The following is a 26,350-nucleotide window of genomic DNA, read 5'->3' on the forward strand; positions in this document are numbered from 1 at the left end:
AGCTCAACTTCCCTGGCTTTGCCTGGCTCTATGGAGTTTCACCATAAATGTGCACAACTTAGTGCTCAGTTATTGTTGTTCAGCTGCTCAGTCTTGTCTGACTCTTTGTGATGCCATGGACAGCAGCACACCAGGCTCCCATGTTCTTCACTGTCTCCTGGAGTTTGCTCAAACTCCTGTCCATTGAGTTGGTGATGCCATCCAACAATCTCATCCTCTGATGCCCCTTCCCCTCCTGCCCTCAATCTTTCCCAGAATCAGGGTCTTTCCCAATGAGTTGGCTCTTCATATCAGGTGGGCAAACTATTGGAGCTTCAGCTTCAGTATCAATCTTTCCAATGAATATTCAGGGTTGATTTCCTTTAGGATTGACTGGATTGATCTTTTGCTGTCCAAAGGACTCTTGAGTCTTCTTGAGCACCACAATTCAAAAGTATCAGTTCTTCGGTGCTCAGCTTTCATTATGGTCCAACTCTCACCTCTATACATGACTACTGAAAAAACGTATCTTTGACTATATAGACCTTTGTCGGCAAAGTGTTGTCTGCTTTTTAATACAGTGTTTAGGATTGTCATAAGGGCTTCCCTGGTGACTCAGACAGTAAAGCGTCTGCCTGCAATGCAGCAGACCCAGGTTCATTCCTTGGGTTGGGAAGATCCTCTGGAGAAGGAAATGTCAGCCCACTCCAGTATTTTTGCCTGAAAAAATGCCGTGGATGGAGGAGCCTGGTAGGCTACAGTCCATGGCGTCGCAAAGAGTCAGATACAACTGAGCAACTTCATTTTCACTTTCATTTAGGATTGTCATACCTTTTCTCCCAAAGAGCAAATGTCTTTTAATTTCATGGCTGTAGTTACTGTCCACAGTAATTTTGAAGCCCAAGAAAATAAAATATGCCCTTGTTTCCACTTTTTCCCTATATATTTGTCATGAACAGATGGGACTGGATGCCATGATCTTAGTTTTTTGAATGTTGAGTTTTAAGCCAACTTTTTCACTCTCCTCTTTCACCTTCATCAAGAGGCTCTTTAGTTTCTCTTAACTTTCTGCCATTAGAGTGATATCATCTGAATATCTGAGACTGTTGATATTTCTCCCAGCAATCTTGATTCTAGCTAAAGATTCATCCCAGCCCAGAATTTCTCATGATGTACTCTGCATATAAGTTAAATAAACAGGGTGACAACATACAGCCTTGACATACTCCTTTCCCAATTTTGAACCAGTCCATTGTTCCATGTCCAGTTCTAACTGTTGCTTCTTGACCTGCATACAGATTTCTCAGGAGGCAGATAAGGTGATCTGGGATTCCCATCTCTAAGAATTTTCCACAGTTTGTTGTGATCCACACAGTCAAAGGCTTTAGTGTAGTCATAAAGCAGAAGTAGATGTTTTTCTGGAATTCCCTTGCTTTTTCTATGATCCAACGGATGTTGGCAATTTGATCTCTGGTTCCTCTGCCTTTTCTAAATCCAGCTTGTACATCTGGAAGGTCTTGGTTCACATACTTTTGAAGCCTAGCTTGAAGGATTTTGAGCGTTACTTTGCTAGCATGTGAAATGAATGCAATTGTATGGTAGTTTGAACATTCTTTGGCATTGCCCTTCTTTAGGATTGGAATGAAAACTGCCCTTTTCCAGTCCTGTGGCCACTGCTGAGTTTTCCAAATTTGCTGACATATTGAGTACAGCACTTACACAGCATCCTCTTTTAGGATTTGAAATAGCTCAACTGGAATTCCATCACCTCCTGATGTTTCCTAAGGCCCACTTGACTTCACACTCCAGGATGTCTGGCTCTAGGTGAGTGATCACACCATTCTGGTTATCCAGGTCATTAAGATCTTTTTTGCATAGTTCTTCTGTGCATTTTTGTCACCTCTTCTTAATATCTTCTGCTTCTGTTAGGTCCATACCATTTCTGTCCTTCATCATGCCCATCTTTGCATGAAATGTTCCCTTGGTATCTCTGATTTTCTTGAAGAGATCTCTAGTCTTTTCCATTCTATTGTTTTCCTCTATTTCTTTGCATTGTTCATTTAAAGAGGCCTTCTTATCTCTCCTTGCTATTCTCTGGAACTCTGCATTCAGTTGGGTATACCTTTCCCTTTCTCCTCCGCCTTTTGCTTCTCTTCTTTTCTCAGCTATTTTTAAGGCCTCCTCAGACAACCACTTGGCCTTTTTGCATTTCTTTTTCTTGGGATGGTTTTGGTCACTGCCTCCTGTACAGTGTTATAAACCTCTGTCCATCGTTCTTCAAGCACTCTTGTCTGCCAGATCTAATCCCTTGAATCTATTCATCAACTCCAATATATAAATATAAGGGATTCGAATTAGGTCTTACCTGAATAGCCTAGTGATTTTCCCTCCTTTCTTAACATAAGCCTGAATTTTTCAATAAGGAGTTCATGATCTGAGCCACAGTCAGCTCCCAGTCTTGTTTTTCTGACTGTATAGAACTTCTCCATCTTTGGGTACAAAGAATATAATCAATCGAATTTCAGTATTGACCTTGTGATGTCCATGTGTAGCATCGTCTCTTGTGTTGTTGGAAGTGGGTTTTTGCTATGACCAGTGTATTCTCTTGACAAAACTCTGTTATCCTTTGCCCTGCCTCATTTTGTACTCCAAGGCCAAACTTGCCTGTTACTCCAGGTATCTCTTGACTTCCTACTTTTGCATTCCAGTCCCCTATGATGAAAAGAACATCTTTTGTTTGCTTGTTAGTTCTACAAGGTCTTATAGGTCTTCATAGAACTGTTCGACTCTTCAGCTTCTTCAGCATTAGTGGTTGGGACAAAAATTGTGAATTACTGTGATGTCAAATGGTTTGCCTTCAAAATGAATCAAGATCATGTGTTCAGTAAAAGATGCAAAAAGAATACCTGTTCCAGTCTCTGGAGCTCTTTCCCTGTGTAGCTCCCTCCTCTCTAGGACTTAGCTTCACAAATTCCAAGTACTTTATACTCGTATCTGTCTCCTTAGTGGGCTCTGCTTAGATCCCACTCCTGCACTGTGATCCAGAAAATGCCTCCAGGTAGGAAACTGAGGCAGTCCTAGCGCATCTTGTTTTGTTTTCCTTTTCTCAGGGATCCTATACCACTTGTGTCCAGTATTTGAAAAATGTTGTTCCATACATTTTGTCCTATTTTCTGGTTATTTACAGCAGAAGGGCAAGTCTGGTACCAGATAGTGTATCATTGCCAGAGGTTTTTTTGTTCAGTTGCTCAGTCTTGTCTGACTCTTTGCAACCCCATCCTTCACTATCTCCTAGAGTTGACTCAAACTCATGTCCATTGAGTCAATGATGCCATCCAACCATTGCATCCTCTGTTGTCCCCTTCTCCTCCTGCCCTCAATCATTCCCAGAATCAGGGTCTTTTCCAGTGAGTTGGCTCTTTGCATAAGGTGGCCAAAGTATTGAAGCTTCAGCTTCAGCATCTGTCCTTCCAGTGAATATTCAGGGATGATTTTCTTTTGGATTGACTGGTTTGATATCCTTGCAGTCCAAGGGACTCGCAGGAGTCTTCTCCAGCACCAATTTGAGAGCATCAGTTCTTTGGCGCTCAGCCGTTTTTATATCCAACTCTCACATCTGTACATGACTACTGGAAAAACCATAGCTTTGACTATACGGACCTTTGTCAGCAAAGTGATGTCTCTGCATTTTAGTATGCTGTCTAGGTTTGTCTAGCTTTTCTTCGAAGGAGCAAGAGTCTTTTAGTTTCATGGCTTCAGTTACTGCCTGCCGTGATTTCAGAGCCTAAGAAAATAAAGTCTGTCACTGTTTCCACTTTTTCCCCATCTATTTGCCATGAAGTTTTGTGAGAGGTTATTTAGATTTTTTTCTCTACTATTTTTCCATATTAAGTAAAGGCAGAGATCTTGTCCCCACTTTATAGGTTAGATGATACAGAGTTGCCAAGAGTGATTAAGAAGCTTGAGATCACATACTGAATTGGTAGGATGGCAGGGACCCTGGATCATATGACCTTGCCCTGACTTACTAGACTAGATCCCGCCTGTGGACCTAAGCATACCAGTGAGTGTTGGTAGTGGCACACCAGTGAGTATTACTGGTTCCAGTTGGCAGAGACAAAAGCAGTGGAGAGAAGAGAAAACAGAATAAAAAAAGAAAGTGGTAGAAGAATGGGGTAGGAAGAGCTCTATATCTGTGTATCAGAAGAGAAAGTTGGGGCTGCTATAGTAACCCCAAGAGTTGTGTAAGATGTCACTCACTGTCACCCGTAACAATATAGAAATAATAGCTGCTGACCTGAGATGCTTCAACATATTATCTCATTTAATCTTCATTCTCTACCTAAAGAAGACACTATTACTCCTATATTATAGATGAGGAAACTGAGGCTCAAAGGCAAAATTACCTGCCCATAACAATATTGCAGCAATGCTGAGATTTGAACAGGGCACAGCAGACTCCGAAGTTCGTGCTAGTCATCATTATGGTTCACCAGCAGAGGGTACCTTTCCCTGACTCATTTTTGTTGACTTTCCTAGTATTTTTTCCCCTTTCACCTGATTCTGCCCCTGCAGGAATACCATTTATTTTCTTCTTATTTTTAAAACCAACACATGCTAATTGTAGGAGACTTTGAAAATACAGAACATTAGAAGGACAAAAATCATCTGTATACTTACCGTTATCCATTATTTTCAATCTCAAACTTCGGTTTTTCACTGTAATGCTCACCTTTGTAACTGCTTTGTCTTCACCACATATAATGTGGTATTTATTGATGAATGTTTATTGATTTTAGGCACCATCAGAACTCTATAGAATATTTAAAACAGCAGTTAATTTGCTAAGAAAGTCACACATTTGTTTTTATGCCTAAAGAGCTACTGGATTCCAGTGGACACACATGGGGGCCTGATAGTCTTTTTCAGTTTCAGGTCTAGGCCTTGTTAACTTTCGTAGCCCTCACGGCTAAGGAGCAATGCAAGGGCACCATGCTGTCCATAGGCACTCAGCTGATACCTTTTGACTATAGACCTTCAGAGATGGAAAGTAAATTCAGTATATTTATTCACCAACTATTCATTGAACAAGCTCTGTGCTAGCTCCTAGGGAGGAATTGTGAGCTAGAAACAGTCTTTCCTGTCTTGGAATTTACCCTTTAGTGATAGAAAACCCATGGAATCCATTTCTGAAACGTCCAGATTAGAAGACATTTTCCCACCATGATATTTTTACCAGTAAACTCAGAATTGTTTGTCACAGGTAGGTTTAAAAAGGAACAGTTGTGGAAGTGCAAGTAAAGTTCATAAAATAAAGATGGGAACATGTTACTTTAGGCTGATGTTAAATGATCTCTTAGCCTTCTGCTATGCTGTCTCACAGGAAAGGTTTTATGTATGTCTCCTTTGGTCTTGTCTTCTTTTCATCTCCGAGTTTGATGTATAAGCTTTAGCCAGGGCCTTTGATTTACAGTGTTCTGAAGAAAGAGACTGGGGATGACAAAGCCAGCCAGGCCATCCCTAAGAGCCTGATATATTGTCCCAAATCAAGCTGTCTGAGAGCCACACAGAAGATTTCTGCAGCCTGCTCAGGGAGAGCCTGCTGGGAGGCAGCACCCTGAAAGCCTCATAAAATAGTGTTTCCCCATCCTACTTTGAAAGGCACAGTTTGCTTGGGTATGGCAGCAATTTGTAATCCTTTGGATCATCTTTTACCATCAGAGTGTAGTCAACCGAGAAAATAAGAAATTATGGGTCCATCAGTTATAGATAAGTTAAATAAAGGGCTTTAAAATTATGTGGAAGTCTGTGACCAATATATTTTTTAAAATTTTAATTGCTTTACAATGTCATGTTAGTTTCTACTGTACAGCAACATGAATCAGCTATAAGTATGCATATATCCTTGCCCTCTTGTGGCTTGCTTCCATTTTTCCCGCATCCCATCCCTCTAGGTCATCACACAGCACTGACCTGAGCTCCCTGTGTAATATAGCAGATTCCCACTGGTTATCTACTTTACGTATGGTAGTGTATATGTCAGCGCTACTCTCTCAATTTATACCCCCAACTCTGTCCCCACCGTTCTGTCCCCACGTCCTTTCTCTGTGTCTGCATGTGACCAACATTTTTTTAAACTCTAAAACATAGCTTGGTAAAAACTTCATTGTAGCATACTGAGTATTGAGGGAGAGTGAGTTCAGTTACCTCAGTTACCTGAGTTATCACTCAGTTTGGGAGTGATAAAAAATTACCCCCAATATTCCACAGCTTAAAACAACAAACATTCATTATCTCACAGTTTCTGGGGGTCAAAAATCTGGGAGTGGCTTAGCTAGGGGTTTCTGGCTTAAGGGGTCTCATGAGGTTGCAGTCAAGCCTTGACTGGCGCTAGAGGATCTGCTTCCAAGAAGATTCACTCATGTGACTCCTGGCTGGAGTTTTCTGTTCTCCAGGCCCTTCCACAGGGCTGCTGAGTGTCCTCAAGACATGGCAGGTGGCTTCTCCCCAAGTGAGTTGAGAGAGAGAGAGAGGTGGAGTGTGCTCAAAACAGAAGCCATAGTACCTTTCATAATCTAATCTTGTAAGCAACAGACTGTCACTTCTACCATATTCTATGTGTTGCACAAGCCTACCCTGCAACAGCGTGGCAGGAGGCTATTCCAGAATTTCATGAACTCCAGGAGATGGAGACCTTTAGGTGTCATCTTGGAGGCTTGGCTACCATGTCGGCTGTTGATCAGGCAAAATTTCATTTAAAAGTCCATCATGTTGGGCCAGGTGAGTTGATATATACTGCTTCTGTTGCTCATCTTCTTGAGAGACACAGAGTGAAAATCCAGATCTGAGAGGTTGTGAATGTGCATGTGTGTGTCCCTAAATCCCAGCCTTGAGGCCAATTCTGTAGTTTCCTATCATCCATCAGGCGAAAGAGCTGACACTTGAGAGGCACGGATTGATCACTCACAGACTTGGGATTGGATGAACAATCTCAACCTGGGCAAGACCAGGGACCCAGTACAAGGGAAAAACCCCCTCTTGTCTGTCCACTGAAGGGGACACTGATCAGGCTCCAGGTCTGGGGAATCTGAGGAGGGAACCTGTAGTCAGTGGAACATCCTGGGAACACATCAAAGCCACGGTGCCTTTTAGCCCTCATTTTCCACAAAGGGAAAGAAGGATCCAGTGTTAGGCTGCTGGTAAAGCCCTTCCTTTAGTCTCCTCCTTATGAGATCCAGGTCTGGTATTGACCAAGTCACATGCTTGCTCTAGAATTTAAATTCCTTAAATTACAAAGTGGTTGGGCTAGAAGAAAAATTTATCAGCACCTGCCTTCCTTTGAGTTCAGTCACGTTGCAACTGCTGCTTCAGCAGGTATTGACCACTGAAGAGTTACTGGGCATTCAAATGTGAAAGCTACTGGTTTCTAAGTGGCATTTTATTTCCACTCAGAGACTTATAAGTAGCCAGTCTTATGGCATGCAAGTGGAGGTACGTGACAGTACCCTGGTTTCTCCAGTAACAGATAGTCAGAGGGAATCACCAGAGTCCCCCAGACATTCTGAGAAGTGTGCAAATGATGTGCTTATTTGCTTTTCAAAAAAATTATACCCTCCATCCATATTTTCCCACTGAGAATATTCTTACCACATTTGCTTCATCATTCTCTCTGTTTCCATTCAATGCTGCTTTTCAGAAGGGTTGTTCTTGTTATAAGGGTAATAAGTTAACATTGTAAAATACAGACAAACTTAGAGAAGAATGCTTAGAAGAAACTCTAGGATGAAAAGGGTGGGAAGAAGTTGGGATGGTCTTCAAGCACATCTAATGACTTACTTTCTTATAACTGTTCACATCACTTAACTCTGGTTCCTGGGTACATGAAGGTTTGCTATTTTTGTTTTTGTATGTTTCCTGCTTGCTTGAGTATTTCATGTATTTTTTAAAAAGCAATACTGAGAAGAAACCCCTCTTCTTTTTAAAGCCTGGAGATAATCCTTAATCATTGTTACCATTTTTGTGATTTACTTATAGCTTTTTTTTTTTTAACCAAATAAAAGTCACGCTCTATGTATAATTTTGCATGCAGCTTTTTTTCATTCTGTGCCTAGAAGGTAGAATTACTGCATCAAAAGGCACGCGCCTTTCCAAATTTGTTACATAAGTGCTGCTAACACTCCAAACAACGGGATCAGAAATGTCTGAGAGTGACTGTGTTCCCACATCCTTGCTGACATGGCTGAAAAACAAGAATTCATTGTTCTAATTTGCTTTTCTCTGATTACTAGTAAGGTTTGAGCATCACTCTATTTAATTCTCTTAGACATTTTATTCTCCTGTGGATTATCTGTCCTTATCATTGGATTTTTTTTTATTTGGTTATTTGCTTTTTGAAAAAATTATACCTTCCATTCATATTCTCCCACTGAGAATATTCTTACCATATTTGCTTCATCATGCTCTCTGTATATTATTTTTTCTGTTAATCATAACAGAAAGTTAACAGAGAGTAAGTGTAGACATGATGCTCCTTCACTCATAAATACAGTAGTACAGTGTATATTTCCTAAAAAAGGGACATTCTCATATATAACTACAGTACAGTTATCAAAATCAGAGAAATCAACATTTATACAGAGCTTCACTGTGGATTATTCCACAGACCCGATTCAATTTTTGCAGATGTCTATTTCCTTTAGACATGAGCCTTTTCTGATATCATTTAAATTCAAAAATAAATTTTTAATCGCTGAAAAACTTTGAATGATAGAGATATGCTGTAATTTATTAGCTAACTTTGCCAGCTATCAGTAATATTTTTGCTCTTACAGATAATGCCATTGAGCACATCAGTGTCCCATGTGTTTTGTGTTACATCCTCTGACACACATCAAAGATGGCAGCTCTGAGAAGGAACATATTTATGGTGTGTGTCGGGGTAGAACTGGGTCAGCTGTTATCATCATTGTTGTTGTTCAGTCGCCAAGTCATGTCTGACTCTGTGACCCCATGGACTGCAGCACACCAGGCTCCTCTGTCCTGCACTATCTCCTGGAGTTTGCTCAAATTCATGTCATTGAGTCACTGATGCTATCTAACCATTTCATCCTCTGTCGCCCCCTTCTCCTCCTGCCCTCAATCTTCCTAGCATCAGTGTCTTTTCCAATGAGTCGGCTCTTTCCATCAGGTGGCCAAAGCGCTGAAGCTTCAGCTTCAGCATCAGTCCTAATGAATATTCAGGATTGATTTCCTTTAGGTTTGGCTGGTTTAATCTTCTTGCTGTCCATGTCTCAAGAGTCTTCTCTAGCACCACAATTTGAAAGCATCAATTCTTTGGCGCTCAGCCTTCTTTATGGTCCAACATTTACATACCATACATGACTACTGGAAAAACAATATCCTTGACCATAAGGACCTTTCCCAGCAAAATTATGTCTCTGCTTTTTAATATGCTGTCTAGGTTTGTCATAGCTTTTCTTCCAAGGAGCAAGTGTCTTAATTTCATGGCTGCAGTCACCATCCAGTGATTTTAGAGCCCAAGAAAATAAAATCTGTCACAATTTCCACTTTTTCCCCATCTGCTTGCCATGAAGTGATGGGACTGGATCCTAAAAGATGATGCTGTTAAAGTACTGCACTCAATATGCCAGCAAATTTGGAAAACTCAACAGTGGCCACAGGACTGGAAAAGGTCAGTTTGTATTCCAATCCTAAAGAAAGGCAATGTCAAAGGATGTTCAAACTACTGCAGAATTGCACTCATCTCACATGCTAGCAAAGTAATGCTCAAAACTCTCTAAGCCAGGCTTCAAAAGTTTGTGAACCGTGAACTTCCAGATGTTCAAGCTGGATTTAGAAAAAGCAGAGGAACCAGAGATCAAATTGCCAACATCCTTTGGATCACTGAAAAAGCAAGAGAGTTCCAGAGACACATCTTCTTCTGCTTTATTGACTACCAAAGCCTTTGACTGTGTGGATCACAAGAAGCTGTGCAAAATTCTTAAAGAGGTGGAAATACCAGACCACCTGATCTGCCTCATAAGAAATCTATATGTAGGTCAAGAAGCAACAGAACTGAACATGGAACAACAGACTGGTTCCAAATCGGGAAAGGAGTACATCAAGGCTGCATATTGTCACCCTGCTTATTTAACTTACATGTGGAGTACAATCATGCAAAATGCCAGGCTGGATGAAGCACAAGCTGGAATCAAGATTGCCAGGAGAAAAATCAATAATCTCAGATATGCAGATGACACCACCCTTATGGCAGAAAGTGAAGAACTAAAGAACCTCTTGATGAAAGTGAAAGAGAGAGTGGAAAATTTGGCTTAAAACTCAACATTCAAAAAAGATCATGGCATCTGGTCCAATCACTTCATGGGAAATAGATGGGGAAACAAGGAAAGGAAACAGTGACAGACTTTATTTTTTTGGGCTCCAAAATCACTGCAGATAGTGACTGCAGCCATGAAATTAAAAGATGCTTGCTCCTTGGAAGAAAAGCTATGATCAACCTTGACAGCATATTAAAAAGCTGAGATATTACTTTGCCAACAAAGGTCCGTCTAGTCAAAGCTGTGGTTTTTCCAGTAGTCATGTATGAATGTGAGTTGGATCATAAAGAAAGCTGAGCACCGAAGAGTTGATGCTTTTGAACTGTGGTGTTGGAGAAGACTCTTGAGAGTCCCTTGGACTGCAAGGAGATCCAACCAGTCTATTCTAAAGGAAATCAGTCCTGAACATTCATTGGAAGGACTGATGTTGAACCTGAAACTCTAATACTTTGGCCACCTGATGTGCAGAACTGACTCATTAGAAAAGACCCTGATGCTTGGAAAGATTGAAGGCAGGAGGAGAAGGGGACGACAGAGGATGAGATGGTTGATGGCATCACTGACTCGATGGACATGAGTGTGAGTAAGTTTCAGGAGTTGGTGATGGACAGGGAAGCCTGGTGTGCTGCAGTCCGTGGTGTTGTAGAGAGTCGGACACGACTGAGCAACTGAACTGAACTGAGTGAGACTGGATGCCATGATCTTCATTTTTTTAATGTTGAATTTCAAGCTAACTGGTTCTAGTTTGGAAAAGGAGCACAGGAATGTATATTGTCATCTTTCTTGTTTAACTTATATACAGAGTATATCATGTGAAATGCCAGGCTGGATAAATCCCAAGCTGGAATCAAGATTGCTGGGAGAAGTATCTACAGCCTCAGATATGCAAGTGACACCACTGTAAGGACAGGAAGTGAAGAGGAACTAAAGAGCCTGTTGATGAGGGTGAAAGAGGAGCGTGAAAAAGCTGGGTCAACTGTCCTGATCCCTTTATAATATCCAGAGAGACCTCCTCCTTCTCCCTGCCCCACACTTTCTGCTTCCACTTCCTCCTGCATCCGATTGCAGGATCATTTCCGATTTCTGCTTGAAGGCTCCTTTTTGCGTGCTATTTTCTTTCAGCTGGACGGGTATGGGTGCCCGGCACCCTTGAGTTCTGTGCTGTCTTGCCTACTGTGCTTTCTGTCTTCCAGATACTCCCCCGGTTGTCATCCCTTGGTGGCACCCTTCTGGCCTTCCAGCATACAGTGAATGCATATGTATGCACTTGGTTTCATATTCTCAGTCTGGGTACTGATGCTTCCTTTAGAATAGGCTCTTGACAGGCATAGTGTCAAAGCATTTGAGTCTCATAGGCCTCTGGGAAGATGACATTGTTTTCCCTCCACCCAGCAAGCTGCGAGGAGGCTGGTCTCCCTGTGTCCTGGGTGACATCCACCTCTTCCACAGCCATCCGTGCCCACTGCGGCTAGAGTACGGGTACAAACTTCTGTCTCATTGTTTTAATTTGGATTTCTTTGCCAGTGAAATGCAGTATTTTTTCATGTGTGGTAAAATACACATAAAAAATTTTCCATATTAACCATTTTTTATTAATAAAATACACAGTTAAGTGGCAATATGTGTCATCACCACCATCCAAATCCAGAACTTTTTCTTCTTCCCAAACTGAAACTCTACCCATTAAACACTAACTCCCTATTTCCCTTACCCCGCCCCCCGCCTCCCGCCCCCTGCCCTCTCTCCGCCACGGCAACCACCAGTCTACTTTCTACCTCTACTGGTGAAATGCAACATTTATTTTGGTCTGAATTGGCATTTCCCATTTTTCACCTATAAATTGTTTTGTAAATGTCCTTACCTACTTTCCTTATTGGAACATTAGTATTTCCTTCATTAAGTAAGAGGGGTTCACTAGTGAAACTGAGCGCAAATGGATCAAAGACTTCTAAATTTTTAAAGTGTAGCTGAAGGATTAGGGGCTTTTCTCTGCCTGGTTTTGATTCCTCAGAGATTTGCATTCTTATGCCCTCTTCTGGCTGCTAAGTTAGGTTCTCCCAGCTGTTTCCTCTCCTTAAAAAAAGACGTAGCTTTTTTTTTTTTTACAACTTTATTGTGGAATAAATGACAGTAATATAATTATATATATTTAAAGTGCACAGTGTAATGATTTGATATACACTGTGAAATGATTACCAAGATGAAAATAACAGATTCACTACCTCACAGAGTTAATTTAAGTTTCGTGTGTGTAGTGAGAATGCTTAACATTAAAAAAAAAATTCAGGCTTATTGTGCTTATACAAGTATGAAGCCAAAACAATAAGCAACAAAATTAAAAAATTAACAGCATTAATTTAATGTTATACATTATATTGTTTTGCTGAAACTTATTGTAGCTCAGTTTACAAACTCTACAATGGGAGTCAATCACAAAAGCTAAAACAAAAAGACTGAGAGAAAGAAACAAAGAGAAAGCACTGGGTTCGGCAGTTCTCACCTGGAGAGCTGGGCTGCCCTGTGGGCTTTGGTGCCCTCATTAGTCCATCCTGAGGCGCTTGTTTGCCTGGGTCTAAAGGAAGCAGGTTCGTTTAGGCCTCTATTAAGGATGACCCCCATGAGTCATAAAGCAGCCTTGCTTCTTACTTCTCATTTGACTGAGAAAATTTAAAGAGAAAAAGAACTTTCTCATTGCCTACCACCTGCCTCTGTCCCCAGATGCCCCAGTCTGCTACAGTGACTGATTGTCTGGGTTCCTATTTAAGGCTATTCCTTCCACTCATGTGCAATTCCCATCTTCTCTCTTCTGCTCACGGGCATCACACCTCCAGTTATCTCTTCTCTCCTGCATTTTTGATTTCCCCCTCTTGACTGGTTCATTCTTCACAGCATAAAATCTCTCATCTTTAATTTGACTCCTTATTGCCCTCAACTACTGCCCCCATTTCTCTGCTCATCTTTGTAGCAAAAGGCTATGAAAAAGGAGTCTAGCTTGTCTGACCCACTCTCTTAATTCTTGCTAATTTCTCTTCAACCCATGCAGTTGGGCTTTTGCCTCACCTCCCCACCAGCCCTCCCCTCCCCTACCTCCACACACCACACCCCTGCTCTTCTTGTGGACTTGTGGTGTCTTTTAACTCTCAAATCCTGGGGTCCGTTCTCAGTCCTCATCGTGTTTAACCAAACAGCACGGTTGATGCAGCTGGTCATCCCTTTCCTGGACATCTGTTCTTCACTTGGCTTCTGGGACACCCCTTCCTCTTGCTTCTTCTCCCCTCTCATTGGCTGCTCTTTCTCAGCTTCTTTTGTTGGTTCTGGCTCTTCTTATTGCTTCTAACCCCTGGAGCATCCCAGGCTCAGACTTCAGGCCTCTCCCCTTCACTATCTGCCTCATCCCATGATGATGTCTTTTAACTCCTACGGTGCCAGCTTTCCCTGAGCCCCAGACACGTACACTCACCTACCTACTCCATAGCTCTAGATGGCCATCTAATAAGCACCTCAAACTTCGGTTCAAATAGAACTCTTGATCCCCTTCAAACAGATGAACAAACAGCTCAACCTCTCACCTAATTGTCTTCTCTTTACCCAGTTCCTCAGTCCTCAAACCTATCCTCTGTGTCCAATACAAGCTGTCCCACAGGCTCTATCTCCCAATATGTTCCAAGTATGGCAGCATCTCTCCACCTCCATCACTCCACCCATGCAAGCCGCCATCTTACACTGACTCTGCAGTAGCTTCCTAACTAATCTCCAGTCCCTTTCTTGCCCTCCTTAATTCACTCTCCATTGGCACCCAGAGCAACCTTTTCCTAAACTGTCAGTTCTGCCACTTAACTCTCCTACTTAAACGCTTCCAGTGCACTTTGGACGTAATCCAAGTATCTTCCATTGGCCTCTGGGCCCCACGTGATCTGGCCTCTCCCTGCCTGGGTATATCCCCTCCTCCTTACCCACTTCTGACCATACACAAGCTCATCCCCACCTCTCAGATTTTGCACTTTTAGGTCCTTTAGCCTGCAATGTTCTTCCACTGGAACATGTTTTGTTCCCTCATTTCCTGCAGATCTCTGCTCAAATATGACTTTCCCAGGAGCCTTTTTGGCCCACCCCCTCCATCCTGGCCTTCCCATCCACATCGTTCTCTATCCCCTTCCTCTGCTTTATCTTTCTTCCTGGGGTTTTTCACGGTCTCCAGTTAAAGTCCCTGCTCACTTATTTTCTGTTTTACCAGGGGGTACATAAGCTCCATGAGAGTAAGCACTTTATTTCTCTTATTCACTGCTGAATTGTCAGTATCTAGAATTAATGCCTGACACAAAGCAGCTACTCAAGAAATTTGTGTTAAGTGATGATTGAATTAATATTCATCTTCTACCATAATTGAAGAACTATGTTTTAAACACTGCAGTAGAGATCTGGGATGAGTTATTAACCTGTGTGTCTACTTTTTTCCTTGATCTAAAGTGTCATTTCCTAAATGAAGCAGTAGCAATGTAGAATCTACAAGATTCAGCCCAAGTTACCACAAGAATCTAATGCCTACAGCTATCTACTGCCTAGTTTTGCCCTTTAGTCGAAAGAACTGGAGGTGCTGCTCTGCACACTGGCTGTCAAATATAGTTTAAAGTGGACTGGAATTTTGACATGAATTTTACCCATGATCATGGCTTAAGTGAAATGAACCTCTTCGTGGAAAAGGAGAGGGCTTAGGGAATCAAGTGAGTTGAAAACAAGTGGTAACTGAAAGAGAAATATTACCAGTCATTGAAAAGAAATTAAAAGAGATCTGGATTCAATATTTTTAAATAGATCAGAAACATAAGAAACAGATTTATTTAAAATTATATACATTGGTATATAAATTGACCAAGTGTGTAAGTCGCTCAGTTGTGCCCAGCTCTTTGTGACCCCATGGACTGCAGCCCACCAGGCTCCTCTGTCCATGGGATTTTCCAGGCAAACATACTGGAGTGGGTTGCCATTTCCGTCTCCATAAATTGACCATGCTGCTGCTAAGTCTCTTCAGTCGTGTCTGATTCTGTGTGACCCCATAGACGGCAGCCCACCAGGCTCCCCCTCCCTGGGATTCTCAAGGCAAGAACACTGGAGTGGGTTGCCATTTCCTTCTCCAATGCGAGAAAGTGAAAAGAGAAAGTGAAGTCACTCAGTCGGGTCCGACTCTTAGCGACCCCATGGACTGCAGCCCACCAGGCTCCTCCGTCCATGGGATTTTCCAAGCAAGAACACTGGAGTGGGTTGCCATTGCCTTCTCCAAAATTGACCATATCCAGCCTAAAAAAAAGGTCTCTTTCCCAAACTGAGATTTTTAAGGGAATATGTACCTATAGAAGAATTTAATGATGAAATCTCCACTACAGTGTGGATTGAAGTGTGTGTTTTCGCAACTGCTGCGGTCATCAGAGGCCTTATCTTCCTTTTCAAAACCACCTGATTGCTAGCATATTGTAAATGGGGAGTCAGTGCCCTTGTGGGGTCTTAAGAATGATGTCCACACAGCCACACTCTGAGATGCGTATGAAATGAGAGGGTTTATTATACTCACAGTGCTAGAGGAGAGAGGCCCTCAGGCTGGGCAGGAGGCCATGTGGGAGGAGCACTCAGGGAGCAGACTCAACAAGCAGGTCCGGGGCTGAGAACGAACGAGCACCAAGGGTCAGGTACGGTTCCCACACAAGTGAAAGGTGTGAAGGGATTTTATTGGTGTGTTTGAATGTCACTTGGTCACAGTCAAGGGAGGGCAAGAAGGGACCAGCCTTGTCACACTTGCATCTGGTTGCCTGGCAGGTGCTTGCAGTCTGTGCTCGGGGGTGTTGAGGCATCAGGAAAATAGGAAGGTTTAATAGTTGGCAATACAATCAACTAAAGCACATCCCTGTCAAAGTCCTTTATGGAATCTCCCATTATACCCCAAAGAGAGGATGTCCTTCTTTAAAACAAATCAGCAGATTGAACCTGAAGGATAAATATTCACAGTAGTGTAGGTTTTCCTGGCTCCTGTTAATATGAATGTATGGAACATTCCTGATTAACCAGTGCCATGTGCCAACTGCCTCCTCTTGCAAGTTGAGTGTACACACAGTCATGGCAACCTGCCTTAATGTAGAGGAAACAACCGCAGAAACGGATCGTTCTCTGCAGCCCCATCTTTCCTGTGCCTGGAACCCCACCTGAGGATGTTCAGGAAGAACAGAATAAAGGAGAGGCCCATCAGTGCAGTCAGCAGCTATAGTCTGACACCCACCGTGTGGCTGCAGGCCCCATCGTGTGGCTGCAGACTGCAACAAGTTTCTAAGAACTTGTTATTGCACTCATCCTTACTATGTCGCCACCCACCGGGCATATGAAAAGTCTGGTTAGGGAGTATTTTCTCTTCCTCTCTTTCTCCCTTAGGAAAGGAAAGTGGTTGCTGTGGAAGTTATTTGAGCAAGGATCGACTGAAGCGACGCAGCAGCAGCAGCAGCAGCAGAGTTAAGATGGTGAGATGCCATTTAAAAGAAGTCATGGGATGTGCCCTGTTACACATCGCAGAGCACGGTTGATTTCATGACCTCATCTGCTGCAGGAGACTCGAAACAAACAAATTGTTGTTGTTGTTTTAGGCGCTGAGTTGTGTCCGACTCTTGCGACTCCATAAACTGTAGCCCACCAGGCTCCACTGTCTATGGGATTTCCCAGGCAAGAATACTGAAGTGAGTTGCCATTCCCTTTTCCAGGGGATCTCCTGACTCAGGGATTGAACCCACATCTCCTGCATTGGTAGATGGATTCTTTACCACTGGGCAACCTGGGAAGCCCTAAACAAACATCATTGACTAATATTTTCCTTACTGTGTAAGTTTGTTCTGCAAACTGGTTATTATTCATCTGAGTGTGTTGAAATCATAGTTTTCATTTTCTGGACCAGTAGGGGTTGAGATGTGAGTGCTATTGGAAGCTCCCCTGGGCTGGAGGAAGGAAGCAGCTGCCCGCAGGGCACAAGGCACACAGCCACGCTGTGTGAGAGGCCCAAGGCCAGCTGGTGTGCAGGGCTTTTCTTTGCCTTCATTGGTTGTGAACTTGGCCACAGGTTATTTTTCAGATTTCTCTTTTGGTTCTCTGTTGGTGTTTGATCAAGTCATTTATTCTTTTCAGATGGTAACAAAATATAACTAAACTCTCAGTTGTTGAAGGTCCTACAGGAAAAAGTATCTAATCTTATCAACTCTAACCATAATTCTCCTTTTTCCGTATTGAAATAACTATGTGATATGTGTTTTGATAATGTGAGGTTTCTTAAGAACATAAAATTATTATGGTTTTATGAGAAAACTGTTTTGTTTTTTTTTTTTAATGGCCACATCACAAGGCTGGCACGATCTCAGTTCCCTAACCAGGGATTGAACCTAGGCCCTCGGCAGTGAAAGCCCAGGATCCTAACCACTAGGCAACCAGGGAATTTCCAACTGACTAATTTATTTGGACATGGTCATTTTTAATTTTTTTAGGATTTCTGCCCAGGATTCTACATTGTCACTGTGGCAGAGTTCGCATAGGGTTGCAAGATTTTCTTCAGTAGCCTTACTTCAGCAGTCTACCCAGATGGCTTTCCTCAGAGTTTTTACCACCATTGTCTTGCCTTCTCCAGGGTCTGGAATTCTGAAGTGTCCTTTTCTGCCAGGCAGAGCAGTCAGTCTAGCACAGCGGTTGAGAACATGACTCTGGCACTAGACTTGCCTGGATTTAAATTCGAGCTTCACCACTTACTAGTTTGGCATGCCTTATTAGGAAGTTCTAAGAGTTAAGTGAGCTTTGTTAGAGCCTGTGGAATCATGCCTGGCACATGGCAGGGCTCACGTAAGTGCTGTGGTCTATGGCCAGTCTGGCATCCCACCTCCCTGACTCTTCTCCGTCATCATGACCTTCCATGGTCCTCTCCTGCCACAAGCTTCTCCCTCTCTGCATTTGCCTGTGATGCCTTCCTCAGTCACCTTCCAGTTTCCTTGCTGCATGACTGCACTAGTTCAAGTCCTGGTGAGGAACAGATAATTCAACCCAACCAGATAATCTGAGGAAAGCTTACTAAAGCTGTGAGCAAGGGTGAGGAAACCACAGGGGAGGCACGGCCAGGGCCTGAGAGCTGTGGTAGGTGGGCTGAGTTGTGAGCTTAGAGGAGGGATGTGGTCAGCCCATGACAACCACCCAGGAAGGGAGCCAGGGAAGTGGTCCCATTTCACCTTTCTCCCTCCTTGCGTCTCCTGCCAGGCCTCCCTTTGGTTCTCAACCCCAAGGCAGAGGGCAAGAGTGCCCATCTGTGCAGTCCATGTGGTCAGCCTCCTGAGGCAGAGCAGGATGGAGCCAGCTAAAGAGTGCATCTAGACCAGAGGGTGGGTGGAAAATGTCCGCATAGCGCCCGTGGTCCCTCTGCTCTGCAGCTCCCACGTGGCCCTGAGTCATGGTGCCTTGTTGTCTGGCTCATATCCATCTCTCCACACATAAACCCTCCTGTCTCTGCCCTCATACCCAGCACTCTGGTCCCCTCCCCTGCCACTTGACCAGTCTGCTGGCTGCCCATAAAACATGCCATGACCTGTGTACCATTTTTAAACTTTTCATGCTCATTTGCTTTCTCAGGAGTGCTCTTCCCTCCTCCTAGGTCTGGAGAAGTGCTGCATCTTCACTGCGTCTGGCCCGGATATCCTTGCTTGTTCTCTGCAGTCTTCCCCTGCCTCCAGTTAGATTCCCTTACAGCCTCATTACAAGGGCAGTTCATGTTGTGGTGTGCAGGGTTGTTTGTGGGACTGCGTGCTCTGTAGACTTGATTTTCCACTCTTCGAAGAGAGACCGCACCATGCTCAACTCTGCATTCCTTTGTGGGACCTCCAAGTAGTTGAAATAAAAACAAGTGCTCACAGGGAACTCTGCTCAATGTTATGTGGCAGCCTGGATGGGAGGGGAGTTTAGGGGAGAATGGATATATGTCTATGTGTGGCTGAGTCCCTTCGCTATTCACCTGAAACTATCCGAACATTGTTAACTGGCTATCAGTTCAGTTCAGTCGCTCAGTCGTGTCCGACTCTTTGCGACCCCATGAATCGCAGCACGCCAGGCCTCCCTGTCCATCACCAACTCCCGGAGTTCACTCAGACTCACATCCATCAAGTCAGTGATGCCATCCAGCCATCTCATCCTCTGTTGTCCCCTTCTCCTCCTGCCCCCAATCCCTCCCAGCATCAGAGTCTTTTCCAGTGAGTCAACTCTTCACATGAGGCGGCCAAAGTACTGGAGTTTCAGCTTTAGCATCATTCCTTCCAAAGAAATCCCAGGGCTGATCTTCTTCAGAATGGACTGGTTGGATCTCCTTGCAGTCCAAGGGACTCTCAAGAGACTTTTCCACACCACAGTTCAAAAGCATCAATTCTTCAGCACTCAGCTTTCTTCACAGTCCAACTCTCACATCCATACATGACCACTGGAAAAACCATAGCCTTGACTAGACGGACCTTTGTTGGCAAAGTAATGTCTCTGCTTTTTAATATGCTATCTAGATTGGTCATAACTTTCCTTCCAAGGAGTAAGCGTCTTTTAATTTCATGGCTGCAGTCACCATCTGCAGTGATTTTGGAGCCCCCAAAAATAAAGTCTGACACTGTTTCCACTGTTTCCCCATCTATTTCCCATGAAATAATGGGACCAGATGCCATGATCTTCATTTTCTGAATGTTGAATTTTAAGCCAACTTTTTCACTCTCCTCTTTCACCTTCATCAAGAGGCTTTTGAGTTCCTCTTCACTTTCTGCCATAAGGGTGGTGTCATCTGCATATCTGAGATGTATAATTGGTATAATTGGCTATATCCCAAAACAAAATAAAAAGTTTTTTAAAAAGTGCTCAAAAAATTAGTTATATTGAAATGACTAAGGGAAAGATGCAATAAATATCACCTAGATACAGATGGCATTAGTTATGAATAATGGATTTAGTATATTTATCACCTGGTTAACTCTCCTATGTCATATATAACCAAGTCCATCTCCAACCCCATTTCCCTACGGTATCCAGATTTAGTTGCTGTAATATTCTCTGGGACACCCTATATGTCACTTGTTAGAATTTATCTGTGGAATTACTTATTCCTTGTTTGCCTGGTGGGCTGCAGTCCATGGGGTCACTAAGGGTTGGACACGACTGAGCAACTTCACTTTCACTTTTCACTTTCCTGCATTGGAGAAGGAAATGGCAACCCACTCCAGTGTTCTTGCCTGGAGAATCCCAGGGATGGGGGAGCCTGGTGGGCTACTGTCTGTGGGGTCGCACAGAGTTGGACATGATTGAAGTGACTTAGCAGCAGCTATATCTTTAGCTCCATGAGGGCTTTATCTGTGTCGTTCATCACAGAATCTCCAGGCTGTAGGACAGAGTATGGTACATAATTGATCCTTCACAAATATTTGTTGAATGAATAAACATATTGGTCACAGTACTCTGTGGCATGTTGTAATCTCAGGAGGCCAGCAGAGTAGGGATTCTAGGTGCCATGGAAGTATCCATGAAGTTCCTTTCCATACTCTTCGAGTCATTCCTCACTGCTTTAAGGGGTCATTTCCGTATGACCCCACTCTCCCATCAGTAGAGCAACCACCCTTTTTACTTGAATGGGAGCAGATCTTGTACCAAGAACAAATTATTTTTTCCTTCAATATTCATAGGGATTACTGGGGGAAATTTATTTCCCTGAAATTATTCTATTTCTCATTTCTCTTATTGTGTTTGTTTGTAGTTTCATTTGATGGTACCAAGCAAAGTATATTTGATTGTTATTTGAACCATTTCAACCCTACTCAGTAATACTAAAAATATGTAGTAATCATTAGCAGGTCTTATAATTGAACATTGGCATCATTTTACATTATTCACTACTGTAATAGTCTAACCAGATTTTCTTACGAATGAATGACTTCAGGGAGTTCTTTTTAAAGGTCACAAGTGATGTTTGATAACCTGAAAAAGACTGATTTTTTGAAACAAGTAGCAACACAGCCTGGAAGCCTTAATTTGTTTAAGTCCTATCATTGCTCAATAATCTTGTCATCTGGTATTTTCCCAAGGTTTAATATAACAACAACAACAAAAAAATGTTCTGGAAAAGAAATTAAACTTGGAGTTTGAGATAATAGAGCTCATATGAAGCATATATACTGGAAATATTTTTTAAGACTCAAAAGCAAAATAAAAAGCAATTAGTTAGGAGGGACCATCTAAGTAGGACTGTCTAAGTGAAAACCTGTAAAAATTGCACAGATGGACTTCATAAATTTTGGAATTAATAACTCTGGGGCTCCACTGTAACAGGTTTTTAGTGGTACATCTGTTGCAAACTAATTGCCTCTTTTCTGCCTGATAACTGAAGTTTATATTTGGGGCTTTTGCAATAGAAGCAGTTAAAAGCTCAACATTGTCATGTTTTTCCATTAATTTACCAGTGAGTGGTTGGGTTTATACAGATAATTTGATTTATTTTGAAGATAATTGTAATTATAAGTTTGTTTTACTAGACAGCTTGTCCTTTATAATATAATTTGCCTTTAACAACAGTGCAATTTCGTCTGCCCTTCTTAGTTTTAACAGCCTTTTCTTTAGGAAAAAATAAATGTTGGCAATGTCTATGAAGATGATATTCTTAAGGTAGATGAAAATAGAGTGGTTTGAGGGCTCACCATCTTCAGAACAGGCCAAACCAGAGTCAGGCCCTTCACTCTCATATATGCTATGACACCTACTTTCAGGATTTCTAAAAACTGAACATTTGTATACTCTGTAACCCAGCAGTTCCACTCTCAGATACATGTGTGTCTCATTCATTCAGAGAAACCACTGAGCTACCAAGTTGAAACCACTTCAACTTAGCTGTGATCATTTGTGGAGAACCATGGGAATTTATCCAAATCCCCATTTCTTTTAGGAGCTGGGTCTGGAGTCCTGGTTCAGCGAATTCTTTATGGCACCTCTGACTCTGTTCTTACAAGCTCTGATTACAGCGGTCATCAGAAGAACGTGATTTAGCATTTTATAGTGCTCTCGGTGTTGGGGTTTTTTTTTTTTTTTTAATATCTTTCTTGACTACAAGTTTGTTGAGGACAACAGCTCCACCAGGGTCTTTTGTTTCTCTACGTAGGGTCAGGCATTTGGTGCACATTTAGTAAATATTTGAGGGAAATTCCCTGGCTGTTTAGTGGTTAAGACTGTGCTTCCAATGCAGGGGGTCCAGGTTCCGTCCCTGATTGGGGAACTAAGATCCCACATGCCTCAGTGTACCGCCAAAAAAAAGAACACTTAGTAAATATTTGACAAATGACTGTTGTCATTGAAGAGAGAGGAAGATGAACAGAGACCATGCCTGAGCCAGAGCAAGCATTTGCTTTTAAGTGATAGCAGTTGTGTTGCTTCCTTTGAGTTGTCTCAATTTGATTTCGTTAATCCCTTTGATCTCTCTGTTTAAACATTTTCTTGTTTACATGTTTACTGTAGAAGATGGAAAATATAAAAAACACAAAAAAGAAACTCTTGCTATTTTGCTATATTATCTTCTTTTGCTTTTCTTCTAATGCATTGCTTTCAAGTTTCCTGTCCTCCTCTCCCCCCCCCCTTTTTTTTTTTAATTTCCTAAGAGTAATGGAAATAAGTCTAGGAGAGACTACTCTACATTTCTAAAGAATTCTTGGATAGAGTAGAGGCTGCATGTGTTTCTGTTTTGGTTTTCTTTACTCTCCATGTGTGAAGGGGTAGCTTAGATGAAGTGCTGGGCCATAGAAGAGTATGTCATGATATTTAACTCAAGCTTCTTCTTATCCACTGCTTTATTTTTGAGGTCAGCATTGCTGGTGGGTGCATTATACTCCAAATTACTGAAAAGACATAGAGTTCTTCCAGGATAGCATTATTCTGCTTACTAAAATACTTAATAGTATTGTTCTCAGTCTCATCCTGAAAGCAGGATGAGATCTTTTAGATTTTTTAGATTTCAACATCTTTTAGCCCTTAACATCCCATTAATCCTAGTTCTCTGCTCAAGAATCTTAGAGAAGGTCTACTTCTCCAGGTTGAGGTTTCTAGGCACTTGTCTCAGTCTGTACTGTTCTTTGTTTCTGGAACCAGTTGGTCATTGCCTTCCCTTCCCTTGTGCTGTGTGGCTGACGGGTCTGTCCTCCTGCCATACCTGCAGCTCCCACTCCCCACCTGTCATTCCCCTGGGTGTACGCACCATACAGTGCTCTCGGTCATGTCCGACTCTTTGAAACCCCCTGGATTGCAACATACCAGGCTTCCCTTTCCCTCACTCTCTCTCAGAGTTTGCTCAAACTTATGTCCATTGAGTCAATGGTGCCATCCAACCATCTCATTCTCTATCACCCCCTTCTCCTCCTGCCCTCAGTCTTTCCCAGCATCAGGGCTTTTCCAGTGAGTCAGTTCTTTGCATCAGGTGGCCAAAGTATTGGAGCTTCAGCTTCAGCATCAGTCCTTCCAATGAATATTCAGGGTTGATTGCCTTTAGGATGGACTGGTTTGATCTCCTTGCTGTCCAAGGGACTCTCAAGATACAGTGTTTTACACTTTCTTTTTTCTCTTAAAATTGTCCTAAAAATAGACTCTTCTGCTTCAGTTTTTTCCCTTCAGATTCCTCTGAGTTTTGTCCCAAGTTTCTTTTTAGATTCTTAAAGTATTTAAATTATACTCATTTAAATGAGATTGTTCATTGGTAAGAAAAATCACGCCTCTAACTCTGACAGACAGTTTCTTTTGACCTTTAAAATAACTTAATGGGAACATGGTTTGTTCAGCTCAGCTCTGCTTAGGGGGGTCTCATGACATTTGCATCATCTCTAAGCTTCTGCTTCACCCTGTTATTATAAATGGTTGTCCTGAACAGAGTCCATCTAATATGGGTCCTGTGGTGTGTGTGTGAGAGAGACAGAGAAATACACACACACACACACACACACACACACACATACACACCATTATAGAAAAGTTAGTTCTTGTGGAAATAGTTACAGAAAAGAGAAAAAGGTTAAAGATTGGATTTGCACCATTATCATTTCTGTTTTGTCTAACCCTTGACCTGAGTGGCCCTACTGTTCTTTGCCTGGAACCCCATTCACCTAAGATGTGCCTGCTATTCTTGGCACTGAGGAGACAAAACTTCACGTGTGTTTACATTTGATTCCCTTCATCTTTGTGACCCATGGAATGCAGATATCTGCTTAAGGGTGAATTCATACATGTGGTGTTTATGCCCTCATTGTCAGGAAGGTGGTGCTCAGTTTTGGGGAAAGCAGATTGGGAGCTACTATTCAAGCCCAAGCCCTCTGGAGGCCAGAACAGAACCACCTGCCAGGAGGAAGATTTATGGTGGTGTTTTCCCCTCACCCAGGATGGGTGGTTCTCCTATCCTGTATACAACTTTACAAAGTTAAGGGAAAAAAATTGACAGTGAAACTAATTGTGTGTAACTTTAGAAAAGGAATCATTATCCAATTAGGTTACATTCTAATTTGACTAATTCTTTTAATAAAATAGTTTTTTTTAACTAAAATAGTATACAGTCATTATAGAAAACAATCTACAGAATGTAGATGATGAGGAGAGCAACAATAAAGAAAATGAGACTCATTATTTATCAGGTGTCTGGCCTGCTCTGCTTCCGTCCATCCTCCAGGTCAGACACTGTTCCACAAAGGTCTACAGTAAAAAGACTTGCCTTAAAAAAAAAAAAAAAGACTTACCTTATGCTTTTAACACCACCACCTTGAACTTCAAGCCCCTTTTTTATGAACACTTGCTACCCTCTCTCTGGACACGGGTGGTATTTCTGCAGACACAGTTTGGAAAACAAGAGAGGTTCAACTAGTCACACAGCCGGCCAGGGCCTGAGCTGGAGCCAGACACAGTTGCCTCCCTCTACCCACCACCAGCTTACCAGATTCTTCCCAATACTTGTTTTGATGGTGTTTTGAGATTGTTCTTTAGCATTAAAATCTAGAGCAGTATATGAATGCATTCTGTTTTATTCACTAAAACCATTTTCCCCAGGGTTGTGTGGGGCACATGTACCACAATATCTAGGACAGTGTCTCTGTCTCTAGGGAGCCACAGTCAGATAAGAAAAGAGCTATGCACAGGCCTTCAGCAGATGTGGAAGAACCACTGGGTGCTGTGTACTCGACCCTGGGGCTGTGGCGTGGGCGGGTCAGTTCTGCCTGGGAACCTGTGTGGGCTTCATAGAGGATGGAGCACAGGGACTCCAAGAAGCAACGGAGCCTCTGGATAGAGAAAGCCAGCAAGGGGAGAGTCAAGACTGAGTTTGGCAGCCTTGTGGACAGCAGGGCTTTTAGCAGGGTGTCTGGTGGAGAAGCACAGATGGTGTTTAATGTCAGCTCTGAGTCACCCTTTGAAATTGCACAAGTTCAAGGGGAAGGATCTGGAAATTCTCCAGCACATTATTTGACCTTCCAGTCTCTCAGTAACCATTTGGTGTCCAGCTCATAAGTGGAAGTTCTCTGCAAAATCGTGTCATACAGGAAAAGTCAAAGAATAATTTCAAGAAGGTAGTTCTTATGCCTTAGTCTGTTTACCAGAGGGTTTATTCCCCTCCCTTAAAATACTTTTTACTAGTGCATTGCCACCACCCAGCTTTGACAAAGACCCAGGTTCTGTGGATTCTCAATTCTTGCCCCATCTCCAGGAATGACTGAATGAAGGTTAAATAAAACTTCAAAAGCAGGGCCAGAAGATACTGAGCTTTTGAATGTGATAGTGCTTAAGATGGAAAATATATTTTCTGTCTAGTTTTTTTTTTGTTGTTGCCTTGGCAACTGGTTGGGGTTTTTTTTTTTAAGCTTTTGATTTTTCTCAAAAACGTGAGCTGCTTCCTTTGATTTAGCTCAGATGTGTGAACAGATTTATATCTCATTCAGTGTTGCTAGTGTGTTTATGAGGTATAGAGTCTCATTTTTCATAATCTTCACAAGGTTGAA

The 26,350-nt window shown here is 42.4% G+C and overlaps 1 protein-coding gene across 5 annotated transcripts in view; it reads left to right on the plus strand.

The window, feature by feature from the left end:
• SHLD1 (shieldin complex subunit 1) overlaps positions 1-26,350 on the plus strand; it is a 115,717-nt gene that overhangs the window by 59,266 nt on the left and 30,101 nt on the right. The window contains exons 3-4 of one of the 5 annotated variants that reach the window (XM_059892761.1): positions 16,731-16,816; positions 16,940-17,029. The exons of 3 other annotated variants lie outside the window; for them this stretch is intronic. In XM_059892761.1, coding sequence (XP_059748744.1) covers positions 16,731-16,816; positions 16,940-16,981 — 128 coding nt within the window. In that variant the 3' untranslated portion in view covers positions 16,982-17,029. The remainder of the gene's footprint in view (positions 1-16,730; positions 16,817-16,939; positions 17,030-26,350) is intronic. One more of the 5 variants, XM_025000811.2, reaches the window with a different exon arrangement.

The sequence above is a fragment of the Bos taurus genome, chromosome 13 (genome assembly GCF_002263795.3).
Source record: "Bos taurus isolate L1 Dominette 01449 registration number 42190680 breed Hereford chromosome 13, ARS-UCD2.0, whole genome shotgun sequence".
Lineage (NCBI taxonomy): Eukaryota > Metazoa > Chordata > Mammalia > Artiodactyla > Bovidae > Bos > Bos taurus.